Raw genomic sequence first — 25313 nt, 5'->3', positions numbered from 1 at the left:
ATGTACAAGATTATCCTTTTAAGCTTAATTGTTTTTGTTGTATAAAATATAGATGGTATCAGAAAGGCTGGCATTGTCTTGTTTGTTACTGGAATACAGACTTTTCTCTTCTTCCCCTTCCTTTTCTAAATTCAAAAGAGGTGCAAGAGATTTTTATCTCCACTTTTACTCTAGTTTGCTTCCCTGCGTTCTGAATCCTGAGTTTGGTATCTTGCAAATCTATCCAAGGACAGGTTGGATGGGACTTTACAGAACTTGATTTAGGGAAAGGTGTCCCTGCCCATGGCAGGGGCGTTGAGACTGGGTGATCCTTAAGGTCCCTCCCAATCTGTATAATTCTGTGATTCCACCCTCACTGCATAGCTGCATTGTAAACCTGCACAAGCTCAAACTGAGCCATTTTGCACTTGTTATGATCTTGTTATGTTTATAAAGGAGATTCTTCTTCCCAAATTAAGGTGCAAATGAGACCATATGCTGAAGTCAATAGTACGGGTTGGATTTAACATTAAATGTGAGGTAAGAGAGAGAGAGAAATAGGAAAGAAAGAGAGAGAAATAGGAAAGAAAGAGAGAGATTAAGTAGAAAGATATCACCACCCAATGGATCCTGTGACATTCCACTAGTCCTTCTTCAGGCTGGTGCTGGAGGGTCCCCAAGTCATTCTTCTGTGGTATCACATTTGTACTGTCCAAGTTCTGGGTATTCACAGGGTGTAGGTGCCATTGCCATAACCTGGGATAGCATGTGTGTGAGCAGTTTTTCCTTTCTCACAGTTTGCCATGGTGGGATTTCTTTGGATGCTAACCAAACCTTCAACTCTGTTAGGCCTGGAACAAGCTCCTTCCTACTCTGCCATCTGTGCTTATTTCATGTTTTGTTGTGGTGGCTTATTTTATAGCAAGTTCCTTTTGTGACCTTGACAGTGTTTGGAGGCAGGATGCTGCATTCTGTAAGACCTTACAGCACTTGATTACCTTGGAAAACCAATCTTTTGATGTTCTCACTCCCTAACCCTTTGCATCAGTTTGGTACATGGAAAGTGCAGCTCCAGCTTGGCTGGTATTAAAGAGAGAGACTGGGATAATCCCAGTTGCTTGGTGCCCTGGGATGCATGTGCCTTGATGGCTACATTTCTGAATGTCCCTGAAAGTACTGGGATGCATTTGGGACCTGCCAGTGGTTCTCTGTGTAGGTGGAAATCATACAGATGCCAAAGCTATCTCATGTACTGCATCCAGCCTGGGGGCTACCAGCTGAATATGCTGATTCACACAACTGAAGACACCAAGGGCACCAAGATACATAAGTGGGAACAAATGCTGATCACCTTCCCCTTCTGACCTTAAATCACACCACTGAGTTTCTTGAATAAAGGAAAAAGCTTCTAAGAGTGAGAGATTCTTGCCTTGTTCCCAGCACACTGAGGAATTGTTCTCAATTTTCTCATGCAGCTGTATCTGCCCTTCCCGAAAAAGGTTTTTAAAAATGGAATCGTGTTGTCTCAAGTCCATTGGTGATTCTGAAGACACTGTAAGTGGGTTATTGATTACAAAGGGCTGAAAGCATCTGGTGTGCTCATGTGTGAGCCTCTGCATTTTGACCCTGCTGGTTTTGCTTCTCTTTGAGGCCATGGGCAATTTTCTCAGCCAACACTATATGGTTCTTAATGTTTGTTTTGCTTTGAAATGAAAGGAAATATGAAAGTGCATGTTGTTATTATCCTCTTCCTTTAATCTTTGCTCAGAAGTTAGTCTTCTCAGACCTTTAATCATCTGTCTTTGTCTAAATTTCCCTCAATTTAATTCTATCTTTCTGGTGCTCAACTGCTTACAGATGAATGAGGAATTGTATTGCTTTATCTCATTTTTTCCCTCATTAGAATGCTCGCAAAAGCCCATGGTCACAAAAGACAGATAGTAGTTTAGGGCTTTTTTTGCCTTTTTGTATTATTTAACCCCTTTGCTATCAGAGCTCTATAGTGGATATCACAAGTGGATGTTGTCATGCATATAAATTGGAAGAGAAATTGCACTGGAATAATGGTTGCAGGCTGCAGTACCAACCACTAAAAAGTCAGAAAACGGCAGAGTTTAGGCAGCCTTTTCAGCTCTGTATGATCAGACATTTTTTATTTTTTTTGTAGCTGCTGTCTGAAAGGTCATTCTTTTAAGTGAGTAAGACATTGTGTCTTCTCCAGTACTTATTCTTTTTCTAAACTATTTTTGTTTAATTTTTTTTTAAAAGTGAGGTTAGAATGAGCACAAACCTGAGCTTTTTTTTTTTTTTTTTAAACAAGAGTAAAAAAATTCAAGGCCTCAAACTGAGAAGTGTCTCCAGCTTTAGTAACAGACAGTGCTTTCTGACATATCTGTAAAGGTTACACCCTGCTCACTCCTGAAGAGTAGGGAAGGAGAAGTGGGGAATCTTAGAGCTTTCCTTCAGAGAGCAGATGCAGCCAGCTATGGTATGCTTGTCCATAGGTAATTGCAAAATGCTACTGAAAGTCACAGTATATTTAGAATTACTTTGTACTAGAATATATATATATATATATATATATATATATGTACGCATATAAAATTGATTGTCTGCAATTTACCTTTATATAGCAAAACTGACAAAATATTCTGGCTAGGCTAAAGGGAGAGCAAGTAGAATTTATTAAATAAAGTAAGTAATCTCTTAAGAGGTAAATAAACAAATTCTGTTAGACAGAAAATCCAGTGAGATTCACTGACACTTTAAACAAACATGAATTAATCGCTTAACAAAATGTTTGGAGCAGTAGAGAGATTGAAAATGAAGATGTGTTTTGTGCTCACAAAGTTCATCAATAGTATTATTGCCATTTCTACATGAAATCTGGACTTGTTTTCATGGGATAGAATATGGAGCCAGGAAATTCTAGGTACAGATTTAATTTGTGTAAGAAATGCCCCACCCCCGAAGTTCAAGGGCAGGCTGGATGGGGCTTGATGCAACCTGGTCTAGTGGAAAGTTTCACTGTCCATGGCAGGGGAAGTAGAACTAGATGGTCTTTAAGGTCCATTCCAACCAAAGACATTATGTGATTTCTGTTTTCTAAGATTTTAGACTTTTTGTTGAATTATTTTCCTGTAAACTCCCACTAGGAGACAGACTGTATTTTGCTCATTTTACATAACAATTACCGTGCCCCCATGACTTCTCTTTATGACTGCGGTTCCAATCTTGATTCTGCAGCTGTTCACTCCCATTCTAACCTCAGTAGTATTCAACACTTTTTCCCTCCTAGTAGGATTGTGCCTCACATGTAGCAGAGATTACTTGATAGAGCAGGTTTTACCCAGAGCAAATTACAAAACCTGTTTTTTGCAAACCTTGTCTGACTGCAAGTTTCTGGCTGCCCTTGTTCCACAGAAATGGCAATTTCAGCTTATGGAATTACAAAGCAGCCAGCTAAGTGAATCCTCTGTGCTTTCTTCTGTGACTGCATAAGTACTGAAGTGCTTTTCTCTGCACACCAGTGATCATTATTCCAGCAAAAGCAACCCATGCCCCCTCAGAATAGATAAAGACCTTTACAAAGAGACTGAGGTTTTAATATTTATTTTGCACATGTGCATACACATGCAAATGTGGCTCACACATCATTTTTAATGAAAACACGATGGCAAGATAGGCTTTAAAGTTAGGGCAAAACCACTGTTCTACTGTTCCTTGACTGAATACTGTCAACCCAATTAATACCCTGACAGTGTCAATGATGCCAGCTGAATGCCACTGCCAGAGGGCAATTTCTGGATTATTTCTGCAAAGTATTTATCTAGAGATAATTACATATTAGCCTGATATATTTTATTTGCTGTTGCAATACAAATTGACCTGGCATTGAACCATATATTACAACTGTTTCAATTGTTCTAGGAGCATTCAAACCAACTGTAAAAACTTCCCTGTATTGGGAATGGAGAAACTTTTTCTCATTGCTACTGTCCTGTAGCTTTTTGTTTTAAAAACAGGTTTTAATTTTAATGTGGAATTAAATGTTTGTAGTAATATGAAAGATAAATTCTAACAAAAATATGGGTGAAATAAAAGTTGGTATGGCAAGGTGGGGATCAGCCTCTTTTCCTAGGTGACCAGCAACAGGACACAGAGAAATGGCCTCAAGTTTTGCGAAGGCAGTTTCAGGTTGGATATGAGGAAAAATTTCTTCACTGGAAGGATTCAAGCATTGGAACAGGCTGCCCAGGAAAGTGGTGCAGTAACCGAAGAGGTGTTCAGAAAATGAGTAGATGTGGCACTACATGATATGGTTTAGTGGGCATGGTGGCATTTAGTTGAAGGTTGGGCTGCTTTATCTTTGAGGTATTTTCAAACCTTAATGATTCTGTGATTCTTTTTTTCTCATTGTACATGACAAATAGAATACATAATAAGCTGGAAAGTTGTAAAAGGAGTTAGAAGAAAAGTTCAACATTAGCTGTTCCTAAAGAGAGGGAAGAGAGTCTTCTGATATCCGGCCAGAGACTGAATGTGAGGACAAGCAGAAACCCTATAAAAAGCTTTATCTTTGAGGCCCCAAGAAGTATCCAGGTAGATCCAATCTTTCTTTCTTTACCAGGAGAAAGTCCACTGTTAATAAATCAAATAATGTGAAGTTTATTTGTTCTTTGTTAAGTCAATTATCTCTACTAGACAATTTGACACCTTTTGTGTGTGACTATCTGACTGCAAACTTCTTGCCCAAGGAAGGGAACACTTTTTCCCCCCTCTCCTTAAGTCATTATGTTCACAGGTTTCAATGAAATTACTTTCACTGCTGGATCTTGTGTATCTGATCATACTCCGTAGAAATAAATGTGATAGAAACATCTGAACCGGATATTTTAAGACCTAGCTTGTTGCTTATTCTTGGTTGAAACCAAACATTACCCAGCCACTTCTGAATGGCAGCAGACTGAAGTGGTGAATCCACAAAGTCTTCCTTCAAGATCTGTACCCCACTTGAAAAAAATGCCAAATGTACCTGCAGATAAGGCTGAGAGTGATTCAGGTGCCTTGGATGGGTGTAATCAAGTTTCTCTTAAGGTATTTTACATTTGCAAATTTCTAGGGTACTGCTTAAAGCAATCTGTGACTTCTCCCTGTAAAAGGGTCTGTTCTGCCTATATTCTTCAGGTGTGCCTGTAACATGTTCTTTGAATCTCTTCTTATAATGTTATTCCTTTACATTTTTATTTTTTTTCCTACAGACCTCTTTAAAATGAGAATATGACTCAAGAATCTCATAGAAATTTTAGAAAATATGTCTATAGTTTTTTTCTAAAGTCTTGTATATTGGTGCTTTTTACTAAAAACATAGTATGTGTTTATCATTAGGATGATAATGTGTAAGTATGTGTCAAAGGAAAACACCAGAGAGTCAAAGCCAGTATGGCAAATAATGTATTTTACTTGTTCCTCTTTACAAACAGATATTCAAGAGTTTTATGAAGTGACACTGCTAAATTCCCAGAAAAGCTATGAGCAAAAAATAGAAGAAGCCAATCAAGTTGCAGAGAAATGGGAGAAGACAACATCTGCTACAGACCATGAAAATCTGCAGAAAAAACAGGAGGTAATTTAACAGATTAAGAATTAAAATATATGTAATGGGTGTGATGCCTCAAACCTGAGAAAAGCCATGCAATGGTGTATAAGACTGAAAGGATGGGTTAATTAATTAGATTAGGGTGTGGAGGATATATGTACACACAGTCTTATCACTCTGAGCTTGATTATATTGCAGACTTATTTATCCTTTCAATTCCCATCTGTCAAAGTGAAAGTAGAAAACTTTCATTTTCTCATTCTTAGTGTACTTTATCTGATACTTGATGTCTGATTACCCCCCAAAAGAGAATATATATTTTCTACTTGCTGATGACTGCTGAGGTTATTAATATTCCAGTGATTACATCCTGTGTAAAAAATTTAATATGACTTTTCAAGTTTCTGCAATTGACATTGGGCTGAACTTTTCTATAGTCCATGTTCACTGAGATCAACCAAAATAGTCTCTGCATGAGGAACAGATACATAGAAGAAGGTTGCACACATTTGCTTTTCTCCTGTAACCAGTGGAAGAATTCAAAACCTTTCTTTGTCACCCCCAGCTCTAATCTGCTTTTGCCAGCTTCCAGATTATTATTAAATATATTAGAAATCTAACCTACTTGCCTCCACCCACATTCATACTTTAAAGATGAAAACAAATCCCACAGAAGCAAGCAATGCATTGCTGTGTTCTTAAACAGGGAAACACAAATAGGGTGAGCATGGACTACAAATTGCAAATCTCCAGTCCAGAATAAAAGATGAGGGAAATGTATAAATATTTTCATTGTTGTCATGATAAGTAAGGCATTTCAAGTTTTAAAAGTTGTTGGCAAGAACTTTTCCATAGGCATGACTATTTTTAAGAGCTTTCTCCCTTTTTAACAATGTAAAACTCAGACAGAAATTGTAGCTCTACATGCCATTTTAGATGTGATTCTTTAAAAAGATAAATCAGAATTATTCTAGGTGGCTAGAACAAAACTCAGAAGAAATGAAGAAATTTATTGTAAAATTAATTAGCAAAAGAAGCTTGTAGAATTAATGAGAACAAGTGTTCTGATTTTGAGTGAAATCAGAACAAATAAGTCTTAACACTAATGTAGGATATATCCCATGAATGATTTAACATTTGAGTCACAGTTTGAAGGCATAGACAGCTAATATCTGTCTTTCTTTTTTAAATATATTTTAAAGCATAAATCTTTATGCTTTAAAATGGTGAAAGTGTATTCCTGTTATCTCTTGGAACATCTGATGAAGACAGTGGACAGACTCTCTTTTTATTCCAGCCTCATCAAAATATTTGACTCCCAACCCCATCTTCCTTAAACTCATTGCTATCTGAGAGGTGTGCTGCTCTTCCTGTACAGGGGAATTTGAACTCTGTATTCTATGCTGAGGATAATAGATACAGGGCCAACTCCAAATGTTTCTCATTTTATGAAAAAAATGTTCTAATTTAAAGGAAAACAATAGAAAACCATAGCGTAAAAACTGGAATAGCCTTTCCAAGGCAGGGTGCTGACAGTCAGAGTCCAGGGTGTGATTTGCAAATTTGCAGTCTCTCCATAAATTTCATCAGGGTAATGGGAGAGCAAAAAGTTTAGTCCCTTAAAAAGTCATATATATTTTAAAGGTCCAATGCAGGCAAAAGAGGCTGGAAATGTAGGTTTTTGTTTTTTTCCTTATGACAACCCAACATACTATCAGCAGTTCCAAGTCAGATTAGTGCAAGCTAGATGTACAAGCTGCTGTACAAATCCAAGATAGCCCTTTGCTTTCTATGAAAAATTACCATATGAAAATATAATCAAATAATCTAATATATCGCATAAATTCTTATTCATGGTCCATGCCTCATGGGAAATGATTGTTTTTTACTTCCTTTTCCATCCTCAATTACATGTCCCAAATTTGGAAAGAAAAGGCCTCCCTTCTTTTGTAAAGTCATAGACTTATGGAATGGTTTTTGTTGGAAAGAACCTTAAAGATCATCTAATCCCATGGGCAGGGATGCCTTCCACTAGAGCAGGTTGCTCAGAGCCCCATCCAACTTGACCTTGAACATTTCCAGGGTTGGGGCATCCACAACTTTTCTGGACAACCTATTCCAGTGTCTCCCCACCCTCACAGAAAAGAATTTCTTCCTTATATCTAATCTAAACCTCCCATCTTTCACTTTAAAGCCATTCCCTTGTCTTATCACTACATGTCCTTGCCAAAACTTGCTCTCCACCTTTCTTCTAGGCTCCTATCACGTACTGGAAGGCTGCAGTTAGGTCACTCCCAAGCCTTCTGCTCTCCACACTGAACAATCCCAATTCTCTTAGCTTTCCTCACCAGAGAAGTGTTCCATCCCCCTGGGGATCTTTGTGACCTCCTCTGGATGTGCTCCAGCAGGTCAATGTCCTTGCAGTGCTGAGAACCCCAGAGCTGGATGCAGCACTCTAAGCCCAAGGATAATCAGTCAATCCAGAGGCCATCCCCCTTTCATGCCTTCCCCTCAAAACTTTCCTTGGCTGTCTGTATATAATTTTTTCTATATAAATTGGTCCTTTTTCTGTCTTAATAGTTGATAATTGATAATTGTTACTTTCCTTTGGAAAACAGCTTTTACTGTCCAGGACAAGTGTCCTGTGAACCCTGCTTTGTATTTATGTACTTGCTTTTCTGAAAGTGCAGATTTTTAGATAAGAGAAAAGATGTTTGGTTGTTTGCAATACTGTACAAATTTGCCACCTTGCATCTGTGATTACCATACTGCTTTTTAGCAAACTGGTGCCAGATCTTACAGCATATTGGGGCTGGATCTTCATCTCTTTAAATGGACATGAAAGGATCACAACCCATCCTATAATCTCCTATCATTCTCAGAGAGTGCCTGAGAAGAGAGGTGTCTCCCAGACTCAGAGACTTAAATTTTGAATGGCCTTTGTAAAAGCAAGTGAAAAGTCAGTGGAATATAAGAGCTCACTGTATGTGTCAGAACCAGTCACATCCAAATTTTTTGTGTGCATGCCTCCATGTAGGATCCCATGGCTACGGACAGTGGAATTAACAAAAGTGTTGGGGTTTTAGTGTAGTTACTGGTTTGGGGTTTTTTCCTCCTTTTTTTTTTTAACTTGCATGATTCTAGATAAATTCTGTGCTGTTTATGTTTTAATCCTGAAGGATACTCTAGTGTACATGAAATTGATAAATGTTTAGGTATGGCCTATGTATTTAAACACCACATCCTTGCTTTTCACTTCATGATTAACAGCTTTGTTGGTCGTCTGAGTAAACAGTGACTTCAATGTTTGCAGATGAAAAATGCAGTATTTCTTGTCATCACATTATTATTGCATTTTTCCCTCTATAGAGACTAAATATATGTGTCAATGTATCTGGCAGAGCTCTAAATATCATAGACCAAAATAATTCAAGTGGGTGGGTGTTAGTGAAAAGGAAGAAAGAAGGACCCATATGAATGTGGTTTTTGTGTTAATTTATCCATGTTGCTTTCCGTCCTGTAAATGCAGCTTGACAAAATCAGCTTAAGTTAGTCGATCATTTCAGAATCAATGAAACAGGTTTTGGGCCATGTTCAGATTCACTAGAAATGTTTATTAGGTTCTATTTGCAAAGGCTTTTTTTGTTTCATATATTCAGATAGAAAGCAGGAAATTTGACATATTGGGCACTAAATTAAGTCCAACATGTTCATTATGATGTAGGAACTCTAGAATATAAATCTTGAGAAGGACTAAAATACTGCTGTTGTCCATTCTCTTGCCTGGGGGCAGATCAACCGCATTTGAGCTGTTCCTGACATGTTTGCCTAGTCTGTTTTATAAAACCTCCCGCAGTGGAAAGTCAACTATTTCTGCAGGTAACTTATTTCCTCACTGATGGAAGGTCTTTCCTTATGACAAACTGGAGTTTCTCTAAGGAGAATTAGAACCCCTTGGATTTTGTTCAAATAGCAGTAGATGTGGATAGCCTTTTATTCAGTCCTGTTCCAGAAAGCACTTAAGCACATCACAGAATTATTCAGTATTGCAGAATGGTTTGGGCTGGAAGAAACCTTAAAGATCATCTAGTGCCAGCTCCCCTTGCCATGGGCAGGGATGTGTTCCAGTAGACCAGGTTTCTAAAGCCACCTCCAAATTGGCCTTGAACACTCTCAGGTTGGGGCAACCACAGCTTTCCTGGGTTCCAGGATCTCACCATCCTCATCGTGAGGAACTTTCTCATAATATTCAATCTAAACTTAATCTCTCTCAATGTAAAGCCATCACCCCTTGTCCTGTCACTACATGCTTGTGTAAGTAGTCCCTCTCCAAATTTCTTGTAGCCCCCTTTAGGTACTGAAAGTCCTCAGTGAGGTCTCTCTGGAACCTTCTCATCTCCAGGCTGCACAACCCCAACTCTCTCAACCTGTTTTCATAGGAGAGGTGCTACAGCCCTCTGATCATCTTCTTGGCCTCTTCTGGACCTGCTCCAACAGATTCACATCCTTCTCATGACAGGGATCCCCGAGCTCAATGTTTTACATGCCCCTGTAACAACAAATGCTAGGCTGTAATGAGAAATCTTGTCTTTTGGGATAGTAAATATTTAGTTGTCTTAGAGTCTTTTCAAAGGAGCTATAGTTGGAGGTATGAAATATTTTAGTTTCCAAAACAGAAATCCTTGAGGCACTGTGAAAAGCAATTAGTGTTGACAGCACAGGCACTATATCACCAACTATATTAAAAAAAATTCTGGAGACTACTTTGCAAGATTTATGTATTAATGAAAATACTAATTCAGGATTTGGGAGCAGCAGGTTTTTGTTTCTTACTGTTCTGTGTACTTCCTGAAGGACTGTATGTAAAGTCTGAGAAGAGAACTTAATAACTAAGTCATGAAAGGGAACTGAGAGTTACATTGTCTGAGGAATCTCACCATATGGAGATGGGAGTTACGGACCATGTAGTGTGGGGCACTGCATGGGCAGAAACAGTTCAGGATTAAAGTCCACAAAACACAGAATACACCTATGAACTAACAAGTAATGAATTCCAAATATGGGACAAGGTGTCATTCCCTTAAAATCTGCCTCATCAAGATGTCGATGCCTTATCCTGATTAAGAGTTCGGAATCATGATCTCTATTCTGTAAATAAGACCATAGCTAGATGTCTCTCATAACAGGCATAAAGGCACTGCTGGTGCATTTTCCTTATGAAGTAGCTATTTGGCAAAGGTGTTTTCTGAAGATGTGGAAATCCATCTTTCCAGGATACAGGTCCTTTCTTGACCAGAGGGGAGCTGATAGTACTTCTCACCCATAAAAGTGCACTAAGAATTGTGCTGGCAGGTATTATTTAGCTTTTTCTTGTTGGGATGTTGCCCATTTGTGTGGAATAATTAAATATTTATTGGAAGAGAATACTGACACATGGCTTTGCAACTTAGAGTTTATAGCTATTACTGCTCTGACAAGTATTAAAGTCTAGGCTGTTTTGTCTTCTTTTGCATACCGAAGGGTGGAACCCTCCCCAGCAAGTGCTCAAACACCAGTGTTGAAAAGTCATAAAAGCAAAGCCCTTATCCCTGTTTTCTCTTCATTCTTTTCCACCTCCCCATTGTCACCATACTTATATTTAAATCTGGGAGGGGGAGGATTTAACACAAAAAATTAAGAACTTCAAATGCCCACCATGTCCCAGGGAGCCGTATGTTCATTTCTCTCAAACTGCATTTAGGGGATGCGGGATGTTGCATTCAGTGGGAGGGTTGGTGACACATGGGGGGGGGAAGTGTAGCTGGAGTTCACCTAAATGAGCAGGTTGTGAAGGTATGCCAGAAACATGGATTTTGTGGATTCTGACAGTTCTTAGACATTGGGCTGGTTGGTATGGTCCAGACAAGCACATTTTGAGACAAACAAATGCCAGGTGCCTACTTAGAGAACTGTGTAGTGTAGATGTGACACTACAAAGATCACGTGCCTCCAGAGTTTCTGAGTATCTTGAATGCTTTCAAGCTGAGTCATTGCAAGTTGCATTAATAAAGCATCTGCATTGACTTAAACCAAGCAATAGTTATCTGTCCATGTAGCCTGGTACCTGGCTTCCCTTGGGGGCCAGGAGCAGATGCTCAGTAAAGAGTCAGAAAAGACCAAGCCTTATATTGGGTGCTTTAGCTGTTTTGCAAGTCTAATCTGAATTTGTTTGAACTAGAAGTACAGAAAGTGTTCAGTGCTGGGAAATTCAGCCTTACCCTATTTTATAAACATTCAGTGTGGTATTCACCGCAGCTGACTGGGGATGTGCCCAATCTGCTGCTGGAAATCATGAAGACAGGATTTGTTTGTAATTTCACCTCTGCCAAAGAGCCTCATTACTTCTTTGGACCAAGGTTTATAAGACAAGCATTCACAGCTTGAAAGCATTTTCCTGAAATTATGGCTCTTAAATTGTCCCTGTTGGAAAAAGAAGGCTTATTTCTTTTCACCCCTAGAAAATGTGAGATAGGGATTGAGCTGAAAGTGGTTTAAATTCAGGTCTTCCACTGCTTTGAGAAGTGCCCTCTCTCTTCCCAGTTCCAGGTAAGTCTGGGGAAAGGTATCTCTGCTGTCTGTGCAGCAGTATTAGTGGGTTCCTGCAGCCTGAGAACAGGTATGCAGGTCTGAGCCCAGCTCCTCATCTTAGCAAATGGTCACTGGCCTGGTAAAAAGCTTTCTTCCCTAAGAGGACTCTCTGCATTGCAAAAAGCAGTCAGTAGCTAAAGGATGTCTCTCCCCCAAGCATTGTGTAGATAGATACAATTGAAACCCTGAGATGTTTAGAAAATACAATAATGGAGTACAAAAAAATCACCTAGATGAAGGAATCCATCTGATAAACCAAAAATGGAGTGGATCTTTAGTATGACAATAGAAACACTGCCTGAAGCCTGAAGCTCAGCTCCATGCAGTCATTAAAAGACATAAATTTATGCTTTGTCTTAACCTCTCTAGTCTTTAATTTGGTCTTCAGTGTTGCTTATTTCTGGTCAGCAGTGTTTTGACCTTTATCTGTATAGAAAGCTGAGGTGAAGGAAAAGAACGCTCTGCTGTTGCACTTACATATAAATCTGGCAGCTGAAGGTCTGCCTGTTCCTGTGTCATTGCATGAAAAGACTATTTACTTATAGGGCATTTGGTGTAGATACTTCTGCCATATTGAATGATAATCATTTGTAGCTGCTGTGCAAGTTTGGTCATCACACCCTGATCTCATATGCACAATCTTCATTCAGCACAGTGTGGGATCATTGCTTTGACATGGTCCCCAAAGAGTCCAGTTCATCATTTAATTCCTGTTGTTTCATGCATTTCTTATGTTTAGAGGCTTGTTTTGCAAATACATTTAATTGCATCATGCAAAATGAATCTTCTTATATCTGTTTGCTCCAGGAATGCTTTCTATCCTTGTACCCAGTATTATAAACACTGTAATTACTTCTCTGTCCTCTAAGTGCTGGCTTGTTAAAAGTTCCAGTAGTAAAACCCTTACTTTAAAATCTTCTGCCTGAAGCAATTAACAAACCATTAATCTGTTTCACACTAACAGCTTGTCTAAAAAACATGGAACTGCAGCCCCTTCTACGTGTGCCTATGAAAATTCAGTCTCTTCTCTGGAATTTTGTTTGTTTTCTTTGTTTGCAACTGGGTACAACTTAATTTGTATGGCTTGATTTAGTCCCAGGAGCCACATTTGATTCTGTTTAAGTGATTATACTTAATATGCAAGAGTCATTAGGTATGATCAACCATAATGTTTCATTAGAAGGGTTCAAAACATTGAGTTTTATGCATCTGTTTCTTCACTAGATTTAGCACTATAGTATACATTTATCTGATCAAATGCAATTTGTGTCTGTGGGTTGATTTTGTGCCAGAGCCAATTCCCAAGTAATTCTATTTGGCACTAAGTTCTCCTTCAAGACAGCAGCAGTCTTTTTAAGGGGTACAGTATAAGTGACATCTTGGTGTTTGTTTCACTAGTCATTTTCCTTTTGCACCCAAGGATGTGTAACAACCCTTACTAGGTAATTATTGAACAACAATGCTGAAGCTTAGCTCCATGTTTGTTAGGTTTTTTATTATTATTATTTAATATACAGTAGCTTTGTAATTTAATTTTTTTAATGCACTATTAAGTTTTTCTTTACTTGAAGAGATTATTTTATACACTTTCCTTTTCTTCTCAACTGGGTTGACTAATGTTTAGAAATGGATAACTGCAAAGTCACTGTGTTATGAAAACCCTTATTTATTACTCGCTGCAGCTAAATGCCTTGCCCATACTGGCTATCCATGCTGGGTCTCTATTTATAAATTTGTTATTTGTTCTGTAGCTTGTCAATAACTTGAGTGCCAGAGCGTCTGTTAAATGTCATTTTAGAATTGTTTCTGAATGTGTTTTAATATGGTCAGGCCAATGTTTCCATTTTAAACCAAGTTGTATCTATGCAGAATAGGGTCATCCTGTGGACAGAAATGCTCTTGTGATGCTGAGAGTAGGACAACATACATACCATGCCACTATCTAAACAGATAATTTCTGTCCCATGGACAAGGCTAGGAACTAGACATCATTCTGCTTTTGCCATCAGTCAGGAGAGCCAAGCATGTCCTGGGGGGCATCAAGACACAGCATGGCCAGCCGGGTAAGGGAGGGGATTGTCCTGCTCTGCTCTGCACTGAGGCAGCCTCACCTTGAGTGCAGTTTTGGGCACCAGAGTATAAGAAAGATATAAAGCTATTAGAGACTGTCCAAAGGAGGGCCATGAGGATGGCAAAGGGTCCTGAGGGGAAGCCATATGAAGAGTGGCTGAGGGCACTTGGTCCGTTCAGCCTGGAGAAGAGGAGGCTGAGAGGAGAGTTCATTGCAGTCTGCAACTTCCTCAAAGGGGATGCACAGACCTCTTGTCTTGGTAACCAGCAATTGCACCCAAGGGAATGGCCTAAAGTTTTGTGTGGGGAGGTTTAGGTTGGATATTAGGAAGAGATTCTTCACCCAGAGGGTGGCTGGGTGCTGGAACAAGCTCCCCAGGAAAGTGGTCACTTCCCAGGCACCAAGCCTGACAGAGTTCAAGAAGTGTTTGGACAAGACCTTAAGGAACATGGTGTGACTCTGGGGGCTGTCTTGTGCAGGGCCGGGAATTGGATTCGATAACTGCTGCGGGTCCCTTCCAGCTGAAGATATTTTATGATTCTATGATTTTAGTTTAACATCACTATCTTGTTGGTGTGCCCTGCATGAGGGTCTAGAGGACTCACTGGTTTCATATGTCCTTTTTGACAGGGAGATCTGATTGTTTTATTAATAATGGTTTTCTACTGACATTAGTGGGATGGATCTGGGATCTTGATATTAAATTAAACCAGATCAGCATCGATGAAAGAGTCACATCCCCCACAACAGGTTTATTTGGGTTTATTTTTTTTTCACATTTATATAATATGCCTATCAAACAACCTCCAGGCAGTTTTTTGATCTGTGATTTGTTATTACATCTGCAAAGGATTGGGAGCAGGCCAGAACAGCTGCAAGGGACCAGCAACAATAATTTTCCCCAATGAAAATGTGCCTGAGTATCAACCAGCATACAGAATGAGCCAAACTGTTAATTAAGCAGTGAGTCTCTGTTATGATAAGCATTGAGGTCAGACTATTGTGTAAATTCCACTTCTGTCTATCAAGGTCAAAAATGATAGATCTAGTTTGAAAATATCACTTAACAACTCTTGCAATTTTAATGTATTTTTTCTAAAATAATTTTCCTAAACCATTATATGTTTCAGCAAGGGAATACCAGATTAGTCTGAAAAAATTACAAACATAAAAATATCAGAATGTCCCATGAAGCTTCTTCCACAAGCTAGCAAGCAGTTCCTCTGAACAGTTTGTGATATAATTGTTTCTAATAAGACTCTGAGAAGTTATATTTTAGCTACCTGCAAAAACAAGTACATCAGCTGCTAAAGTATACTTCTTAGTCCTATAAAGCTGTAAGAGTTCTGTAAAATTGATATTCAGGGACAAATGTACTCTACTTAAGATTCATTCTAAAAATATTTCAGAACAATTTGTCTCACACATTTATTAACTCTGATTCTTCACCAATCTGAGCAACTAAGCAAGAGAATTCACTGCCCTCCATGTGCAAAGGACACAAGTCTCCATAGGGAGGTTTAAGAGTCCATTATATATTTCTGCCGTCTACCAATACTTCTTTATTAAAATGCTTCTTAAATAGTTCCCAAGAATAAAGAATGATATCACCCCAAGACTTCTGGATCACATAAAGGTCACCCTGGGAATGACTTCTTGGATAGATGAATGTAGCTTTGCTTAGTAAGATAAATGTATATGAAAGAGAAAATATCCAGCCTCTTTTGTTTAGTTTTTTTATAATCTGGAACAGATACTTTCAGGTTTTAGCAAATCGTAAATACAATCCCCAGAGTAACAACCTGGTAAATTAAAGGGAAGCTGTCAACTTGAAAACATAACTTATCTCCACAGTTGTTTGGGTTTTTTTTATAGTACGGTTACAAATACTAGACAAGTACTGAAACATGGGATGTTATGTGTTTTCAGCTTGTACATTTTACACGTTTGCTTCTCCTTGAGCCTCACTCATACCACTTTAATCTGCCATGGGTTATTGTGAAAGCTGCACCAGGTTTAGAGATGACACAATTTACTGCTTGTTTGCCATTATAATATTTAGCTGGATTGTGAATTAAGCACTAGTCTAGAGCTTTGTGTACTACAAAGGAGTGAATTTCACCCTTTGTCACTCTCCTCCTTGTTGAAAAGAGCCTTTAGGAGTATGTTTCTTTTCCCTATGTAATCTTCATCCATTTACCTATCCAAACAGATGGTCTTTTCATAGAGATCGCTTTCTGAGCTAATTTCTTTAACCATATTTGCCTTGCTGTTGTAAACCTCTGTTAACTTCCACCCTTCTACCATCAATTACCACTTTGTCTTATTCCTAAGGTCTGTCATCTCTCTGCATGTCTACTCCTGTGCCTTACTAACTCTTGACTTCCACATATGCTTCTTCAGCTCTTCATGACATGTTCAGTGAGGAACTTTCCTGGTATTGTCACCCCCTGTGCACAGAAGCTTTTCAGAGAAAGCTATGTAACTATCTCATTTCATCTTCAAAACTCTGTTTTCTCCTGAAAGAGGAGGTGGTTGCAGTCATAGCAAGAATTCCTGCTACAATATTCTCCTCCTCTTGATCAATATTGTCCCACTGTTTGCTCTTGTTTCTTCAGTTTCTCTTGTCTTGAACTGAAATGGACAGTGTAATAGAGCAGAACCTTCATGTATTAACCCAAAACACCTCTTGTGCTGGGTATTGGCTAATGTCTCTGTGTGGTGCCTATTTCCTCCCACACCCCCAACCCAGAAAACTAGTTTGACAGATGAGTTCTGAAATGGAATTTTTAATATAGTTCAAATATCTTATGTCTAAAAAATGTCACCTTAGCTGGATCTCACACTTCCATCAGCTTGCACAGACTTGCACAGTACCTGTGGGGAAAAATGATTGAAGCTGCAAATGGATCTCTGTGCCTTTGAGTGGATTCAGCATTCTGGCTGCACCTCAGCTGATATGTGTGGCTTCTTGGGCTTTTCTGACATGAGGACAGCCTTGTTGCTCAACAGTTATAGCCCAAATAGTGGTGTTCAATTCACTGCTGTAGCTGTATAACATTTCTTTTCTGAAAGGACAAACCCAAATGATGACATTTTCCCAGGCCCTCCAATTCTTTCCAGAAGTGTGGAGGCTACCTGGTTTTCAGAAATGCTGTGCAGAGCCTGCCTGGTTTTCAGAAATGCTGTGCCCTGTCACTCTGTGTGTGTGTATTTATTTATTTATTTATTTTAGCTCAGCACTTCCAAGTAGTCATGGTGTCTCTTTCTGAGAAGAGGCAAGTCAAAGAGCTCTTGTGCAAGCTGGAAAAAATGGAATTAGCAGTAACAGACATAGCGGATTTGAAGTCCATTTTCTCAGAAGGTGGCTTTTGAAACTCTGGTGTAAACAAAACAATGGTAACTTTTAAATTATTGTTGTTTTAATGAACCCCTAAAACAAGTTTAATCTGTGTAAATTTGCTAATTACAAGAGGAAGTGAATGGATCCCTTGAGAGATTTCAGGTCAATCATTGCACCAAGCTGGTGTCGTCTCTGACACATTTTTTGTTGTTGTGCCAGTTTGTAGAAAAGCATAGGTAACAAAGCTGATAACTTTGTGTCTTCCTGAGCAGTAGGAAGATTCATGACAGACATATGCCTTTACTTATGTAATCAGAATTCTTTTTTTGAGATATCTTGTACTTTTTTGGACAGAAAATGCTTACGGCACACCCAGCGGTATCTTTGCTAGGTCAGCAGCAAGCCTGTAATTAGATGTTTCACTATTCAGGATGCTGAAACAGTCTATCTTCTGCAGTCATAAGTGTATTCATTAATGCTGCTTCTTAATGTAATATCAATTTATTTTTTGGATTCCTTGTTTTTTTCCCCATCTAGGGAATGTGCCTGATATTCAGATATCTCTGCACTCAGGGTGGACAATTTTGTTACTTTTGAGGTTTAGAATCATCATATATTACTCTTTGGTTGCAATTTGTGATCACCTTACCCTTGGAATGGGACCAAACCCCTCCTTATATTGGTGGTCTGTTCTATGGATAGTCCTCACACAGAGGGGAGGACTGATCTGGCATCCCTGCTCAATGCTGAACAGAAAGGAATGCTCAAGTTGCAATGATCTTGGAAAACCAATCTTTGTGCCTGGCTTCACAGGGCTTTGCTGCTGTTCAGCCAAAAGAAAATGAGGGCTTGGATTGCCTTTGTGAAGTAGCATCAGGATGTTGGTCACAGATATTCAAAAGAATATTCTTAGTTAACTATAGCTAAGAAAACAGATATGGGGATGTTCCCAAACCATGAAATTACATAGCTGATTACAGGTATTTTTCTTAATAGTAGAAAGTAGATTTTTGCCCACAGCCTTTAAAAGCGCAATATTAGAATCCACCATCTCTTTTAGGGCTGTCTCTAGTGACCCCTGTTTGACTAAGTACTGCAGAGAAATGTGTCCAGAAAGTGATCTTGCCTGGCATCAGCTTTGTTTATAAGCTAGTGAAATGTGGTATTAACCTGGTGGTGGTAATAATGCAATAGGTTGTCAAGATGGGGGTTGCTGTCATGGTTTAACCTGTCAGGTACCTAAACATCACACAGCCCCTTCCTCATTCACCCCTTCTCAGTGGGGTGGAGGAAAGAATTGGGGAAAAAAAAGCAAAACTTCTGATTTTAGACAAAGCTTTTTGACAGACAGAAATTGAAGGGAAAATAGTAATAACAACAATAATAAAGATTTTGAATATACAAAACAAGTTACACCTTCCATCTACTGACCAGTGACCAGTCAGTGCCTGAGCAGTGACCTGTGGCCAGCTTTCCCCCTGGCTTACATACTGAGCATGGTGCCATATGGTATGGGATATCCTTTGAAACACTTGGGGTCTGCTGTCCCGGTTGCCTCCTCCCAGGTTCTTGTGCTCCTCCAGCCTTCTCGCTGGTGGGCTGGTGTGAGAAAAGTCCTTGGCTTAGTGTAAACACTGCTTAGCAACAACTAAAACATCAGTGTCTTATCAACTTTATTCTCATCCTAAATCCACAACACAGCCCTGTACCAGCTTCTAGGAAGAAAATTAACTCTGTGCCAGCTGAAAGCAGGACAGCTAAATATACAGAATAGCATGCAGAGCTGTGTTCTGTTTGCATTAATAAGCATCCAAGTTGTTATAAGGCTTCTGAGTAAAACGAGGATTGGAATTTGAGCTTCTGCTAATGAGAGGTGTGGTTGTACAGTAATGGTCATAAAGGTGATTTGGGATGTTTCAAGCAAATATTCATCAACAGTTAAAGTATTTTCAAATTTTTCATCTGGCATTCTTCCAAGTTTACCCAAGCCAGCCTCCTCAATGACAGATACATACCAGCAAAAGGAGAAAGTCTTACCTAAGCACATGGGCAGATTGCAAATGCAGAGAGTTGCAGAGACCTTTAGTGTCAGTTGTTGCAGTCAGACAGTTTTTAGACTGGATTTATTGCCTCATTCAGGGTTTCCCTTCTGATAGTGCCATATGGACCTCAGTGTCAGTGAGCTGTGATAAGGGCACTATTTCTCAGGTCAGCTCAAGCTGGTATCTCTGAAGGATTCCTGGTCCAGGATCCATATGGACCGTGCATGGTAGTATGCATGGAAGGGGCATTACACAGAGTAGGAGACTTCCTCCCTGCAATTCTTCGCATTGCCTGGTACATAGGCATCTGCACCTTTTCTCAGTGTCAACTGCAGTTGGCAGTGAAATTTATTTAATTCTCAGTAGCCCTTACGCTTTTGTGCTCACAGAAGCCCAAACCCCTGTACAGTCCATAACTTTCTAATAACCTTGGTAAATGGCTAATGTTAATAGTTCTTGGATCCGCATACAAAATACAGTTTTCTGCCATCTCCCCATTGGGCAATGAAAGATTGTCATCCAGCATTGAGGTCATGACAGTTTTCACAAAAGAAATTGTCAAGCATTGGCAGATCCATGGAGTGCAACCTTCTGCAAAATATTCAGGGAATGTTGTTTTCCCTTTTACTTCACTTTGTTGTCTGGTTATCAACTTAGGGAGTGTGATGATGTAATCTGCAATTTAATGACCTGATTGATTCTACTTAACTTACCTTTTGGGTCCTTTCCTTTTGATATATATATTGATGTGACACATTTTGTAATGCTTTGTAGGAAGGAAGCTGGATGAAGAGATATGGCACTGTGTTTTGTCAAAGGTTTTGTTTAGCTGCAGTCTTTTTGCATGTCAGCATGAGTATATATGATTGTGGAGCTGTGCAGCCATGACTTAGCAAGGCAGCTTGCCACTGTGATGACAGCCACTGCTTATTTCCCCTCCCTGTGGCTCTGTCTGAAACAAATATTCTTCTATACCAAGGTTTAGGATGCTTCAAGCAAAACTATCTTGAGAAGTAAAAGTCATTACAATATTCTTCAAGGCTTCGATTTTGTGGTTTTGTTGATGGTTTGAGGTTCTTTTTTATTTAATGCAGGCTTTATATTGAATTAGCATAAAACACCTCTGGTTATCCTAAATATCACTTTATGATACATCAGTCCTGCTCTCAAAATGGAACTGGTTTTATTACCACTATTGAGTAGACTGACTTAATTTCACCATTTTTGGCAAAAAAAGACACAAAATTTAATCTCAAGTGAAATGTGGATAGTTTCCTCCTCTGTAATTTCTCTGGAGGTGTGTGTAAATAGGAAGAATCTGTGTGGGCCAGTGAAGGAGACAGGAGATTGGATTCTATTCTTGGATTTGCTATGGACCTGCAGCACATCATGAGATAAATCAGAATTCACTTTATCTGAGTGAGTCCTTATTTAAGCATATTTCCTGCAATGTTATCATGCAGTACATAGCACTCTTGGGTGTTTCTCCTGTTTTGATTTAGAATTACAGAAGGGTTTGGGTTGGAAGGGACCTTTAAAGATCCTTTAGTTCTAACCCCCTGCCATGGACAAGGATTCCTTCCAGGAGGCTACGCTACACAAAGTCCCATACAACCTGGCCTCCAACACCTTCTATGGTTGGAACATCTGCAGCTTCTCTGGGCAACTTGTTCCAGTGCCTTACCAGTCTCTTGGTAAAGAATTTCTTCTTACTACCCAACCTAGACTTGTCCTCTTTCAGTTTAAAGTCATTCCCCCTTGTCCCATCACTGTGTCCCCTTGTCAAAAGTCCCTCTCCAGCTGTCTGGTGGCCTCTCTATGTACTGGTAGGGTGCAATAAGGACTGTATCTTGTCCTAAGCTCTGTGGGGACATACAGACTCTTGTTCTCCTGACAAATTAGAGGGATACAGTCCTTTGAAAGCAACCATTCTAACTCTCATGACCAAAGTAGAGGTATTAAAGTTAGGAATAAATGAAGAGCTGCCCCCAGAGGCCAAGGTAGCCCAGAGAAGCCATTTCACTAAGACTATCTCCATCAAAAACTCTAACCTTACATTCATAAATGTCCTATTATCTCTAATCTGAGGTCAGTCCATGCCAGCTGTATGGAACAATGGTTACTAAACAGTTCCTCACCTTGTGCCTGAATATAATTGATAATAATTAATACAGTCTCTCTCATTATGGCTGTTACAGGGGCCCAGATAGAAATGCAACATCAGCAGTAAGGTAATTGCAATTTAATTGGAAAGGGCCCATTTGCAGGGTTGCAGAGTTGGGAAAGGTCAATGGGCAACAGCAGGCTCTGCTACACTGCACAGAGGGAAGGACAAAGGCTGTCCTCATTCTCTCTGTTCCTTCCATCATAGTGCCACTTGACCGTACCTTCAAAAGATTTAATCCAATTCCTTGGAGGCCCCAAGAGTTTAGGAACCAGTTCTGTCCCTGGATAAAAGTGTGGTTAAACTCATCATGTGCTACACCGGTGTGTGTGAAATGTGGAAACTGCTCTGTAAGATACTCCTGGCCTGGAGCACACTGCAGTGATTTGCTAAACTGTTTTGCATCCCTGAAGTTAGGTTTGCTGCCTCAAATCTATTGTGAACCTTTCTGAATAAAGGTGTTAATTTAATTAAAAGAAAGGTATTAATTTAATTTATTTCTGGTTTTCAGGGAAATATGCACTAACTGGGGACTTAGACTTGCTCTGTAGGTCTTCTGTTAAGAACTTGACCTCAAGCTATATATCCTAGAGGAGACTACTGGAGTAGTAGTTGAGCCAAAGGGCTGTACATATCCTTGGGATTTTTGACAGACCCAACACCGAGCCCTGAAATTGGTAGTGAATTTTCCACACTGTGCTAGGAACATCTTTGGAGAAAAATAATATTGATTTCAAGAAGAATTAAATGTGAAAAGCACAATTAAAAAATAGTGTGTTATTATAGCAACCAAAGCAGTTGGCTTTTTTTTTCTTTCCTGGTTGTTAAAAAAAATATAAATCTACACTGATGCAATAAAAATGACACAAGAGAATAAATGTATCAAGTTGTTATGGCAACTGAAATATGTAGGTTGGAATTTATGTATCCAGAACTTCTATGTAAGTAAAATAAACATTATCCTTGCTAATTAAAATAGCATGCAAAGATTATTTAATTTAAAATCATTAGTCATGTTTTCCCTTACAATTAATGATTAATGACTTACTTTCTTTTTTTTTTTTCTGTTTCTAAGTATTTGCATTTGCTTACAGCTCTGGTCTACTTGCATTTTCATGGCAGGATTGTGATTTCACTAATGTGAGCTAAAGTGTGGAGGGAGTCCACTGAAGCTAATGAATAACATGTCACTGTGAATGTGTGCAGGTGGGCACAACTGGAATCAAACCATGTGCTTCAGCACGTCACTCTTGCTGCAGGTGACCTTTCTGCTTGCAGGGCCTCTTGCCAGGTGTCATTACCCCATGCTTGAAGGGATCTCCCAGCAGCCACAGCTCCCTGTCTTTCTTCTGAGTTTGATACAGTGCACATAGAGCTCCTTCCAGAGCTTGTTTCTGCATTCAGCCTGCCCTCTTCAGCTGTAGATTTTGCTTCCAGGATATTTTATGATAGTGAATTCTAAATGAACATTCATTAATTATGTTCAGCCTTTTAATTTTTCTAGTCCTTTTCCTCCAGCCTTCATAAGAGTTCAGTAATAGCTTCTGCTTTATTTGAAAGAAATAGATCTTTAATATCCCAAATTACTCTTTATGTTTTACCTTCTTGATGCCCAGCAAAGTGCAGGCTGATAGCTGAAAGGTAAAGGAATGAGGAGAATGATCTCAGATTCCAGTGAGCTGAGGAAAATGCATTTATTTGTTTAATGTTTTAATCTCATTCATTCTCATGTTCAGAGGTGTCTAAATTTTCCCCATGGAGTTTAAATACAGTGCTACCACGAATGCTTTGGAAAATACCCCATCAACAATACATTAGTTAATTGTCTCCATTTCTTGCAGGCAGATATCTGCCTGGCACAGAGCTACAGCTGGGGTGTGTCTTTGCCTGAAAACTGTAACCAGCCTCTCCAGTCTCATTCTTTGAGTGTCATTTTCATGCATCTGAACTGTAAATTATTTATCTCTTCATCCTAGCTGCAGAGTTCATCTTTGTGGTTTTTTTTTTTTTTCTCATTTTCTTCTCTCTGCCACATCAGATCCTGCCAACCTCTGCTATTCAGTGTGCCAGGTCTTAGCAGGGGAGACTGCATTTCAGCAACAGCCCTCTCAAGGCTTGTGTTTGCAGGGGCTCTGGTGGCTGCACAGTGCCCTGCTCCCTTCCCTTCCCTCCCCAGTTATCACACATGGCAGAGTCCCCCATTGTGTGACCTTGGTGAGTCTCTGCTGCCTGGAGAAGGAGACACATGAGTGCCTTGATTTGTCTCCCAGCTTGAAAATAAAGCTCTGCATGAGCTCTTCTCTTTTCTGCCCCCTTACTTCTCTCTCCTGAGACCCCTCCTGGAATAGTGCATCCAGATCACAATGTGGGAAAGATGTGGACTGTTGGAGTGAGTCCAGAGGATGGGGCTGGAGCATCTCTCCTATGAAGTCAGGCTGAGAGAGCTGGAATTTTCAACCTGGAGAAGAGAAGGCTCCTGGGAGACCTTAGAGCACCTTCCAGTACATAAAATGAGCTTATCAAAAAGATGGGCACAAACTTCATTGTGGAGAATGCTGTGGTAGGACAAGGAGTAAAATGTTTTAAACTAAAGGAGAGTAGATTTAGATCTATATATAAGAAATAAGGTTTTTTTACAATGAGAGTGGTGAAAGACTTGAACAGGTTGTTCAGAGAAGTGGTGGGTGACCCACCCCTGGAATCGTTCAAAGTCAGGCTGGATGGGACTCTGAGCAAGCTGCTCTAGTGGAAGGTGTCCCTACCTGTGTCAGGGGCATCGGAACAGACAGCCTTTAAAGTTCCCTTCCAACCAAGCCATTCTATGATTCTATAACAAGTGACACTGGAGACAGGGCCTGGATCAGCAAAATGAATCCTGTGTGTGTCTTCTGGTCAGTCACCAGGTTTGAGTTTGTGGGGCCAGCTGACTCCAGCCAGCTTCATCTGAGCTCTGTCTGGGAGGAGAAAAGCTGGTGCATGAATTACTGTCTCCTCCCTGTCTGAATTCCCTGCCTGGAAAGTCAGTTGTCTTGCTGTAGATCAGAGTCACAGTGCAGCTAGATAATTGTGTGATACAGATAGTGAGGGAAATCAGGTCTGAGTGTGGGTTTTGTATTAGTCCAGCAAAAGTGCCTACTCCAGTAACTGATGGCTTGGATGAGAACTTTTAGTGAATGGTCAAATCTGTATCAGGGACGAGCAAATGCAAAGTTCACCAGTGATATTCTGACATCCAGAAACACACTGAGAGCAAGATTTGCTCTCAGGAGGGTGGAGCAGCATTAAATCAGATCCTGACCTTTCTGAGACACAAGTCCACAGCCAGATAATTGTTCCTGAGCTGTAACACTCTTTAGGGCTGTCATAAAATTTTCTGAAAGGTTGAATCCATATTAGTTAAAGTGAAATCATAAAAATTCCAGGGCAAACTAAATATTATTGTGATATTTATGCTCACTTTCAAATACAATAACTTAAAAAAAACCCAA

At 39.6% G+C, this 25313-nt stretch overlaps 1 protein-coding gene across 11 annotated transcripts in view; it reads left to right on the top strand.

Annotated features, from left to right (window-relative positions):
* Positions 1-25313, top strand: part of DLG2 (discs large MAGUK scaffold protein 2) — a 982781-nt gene that overhangs the window by 117550 nt on the left and 839918 nt on the right. For all 11 annotated transcript variants that reach the window (XM_071432840.1, XM_071432845.1, XM_071432843.1 and 8 more), the window contains exon 4: positions 5463-5605. In XM_071432840.1, the coding sequence (XP_071288941.1) occupies positions 5463-5605 (143 nt within the window). The remainder of the gene's footprint in view (positions 1-5462; positions 5606-25313) is intronic.

This window comes from Agelaius tricolor, unplaced genomic scaffold (assembly GCF_023055355.1).
Source record: "Agelaius tricolor isolate 1412-34295 unplaced genomic scaffold, bAgeTri1.0.p SCAF_9, whole genome shotgun sequence".
In the NCBI taxonomy this organism is placed as follows: Eukaryota; Metazoa; Chordata; class Aves; order Passeriformes; family Icteridae; genus Agelaius; species Agelaius tricolor.
Note: the sequence above shows the minus strand (reverse complement) of the source record. Positions and strands in the feature narration are given on the sequence as shown.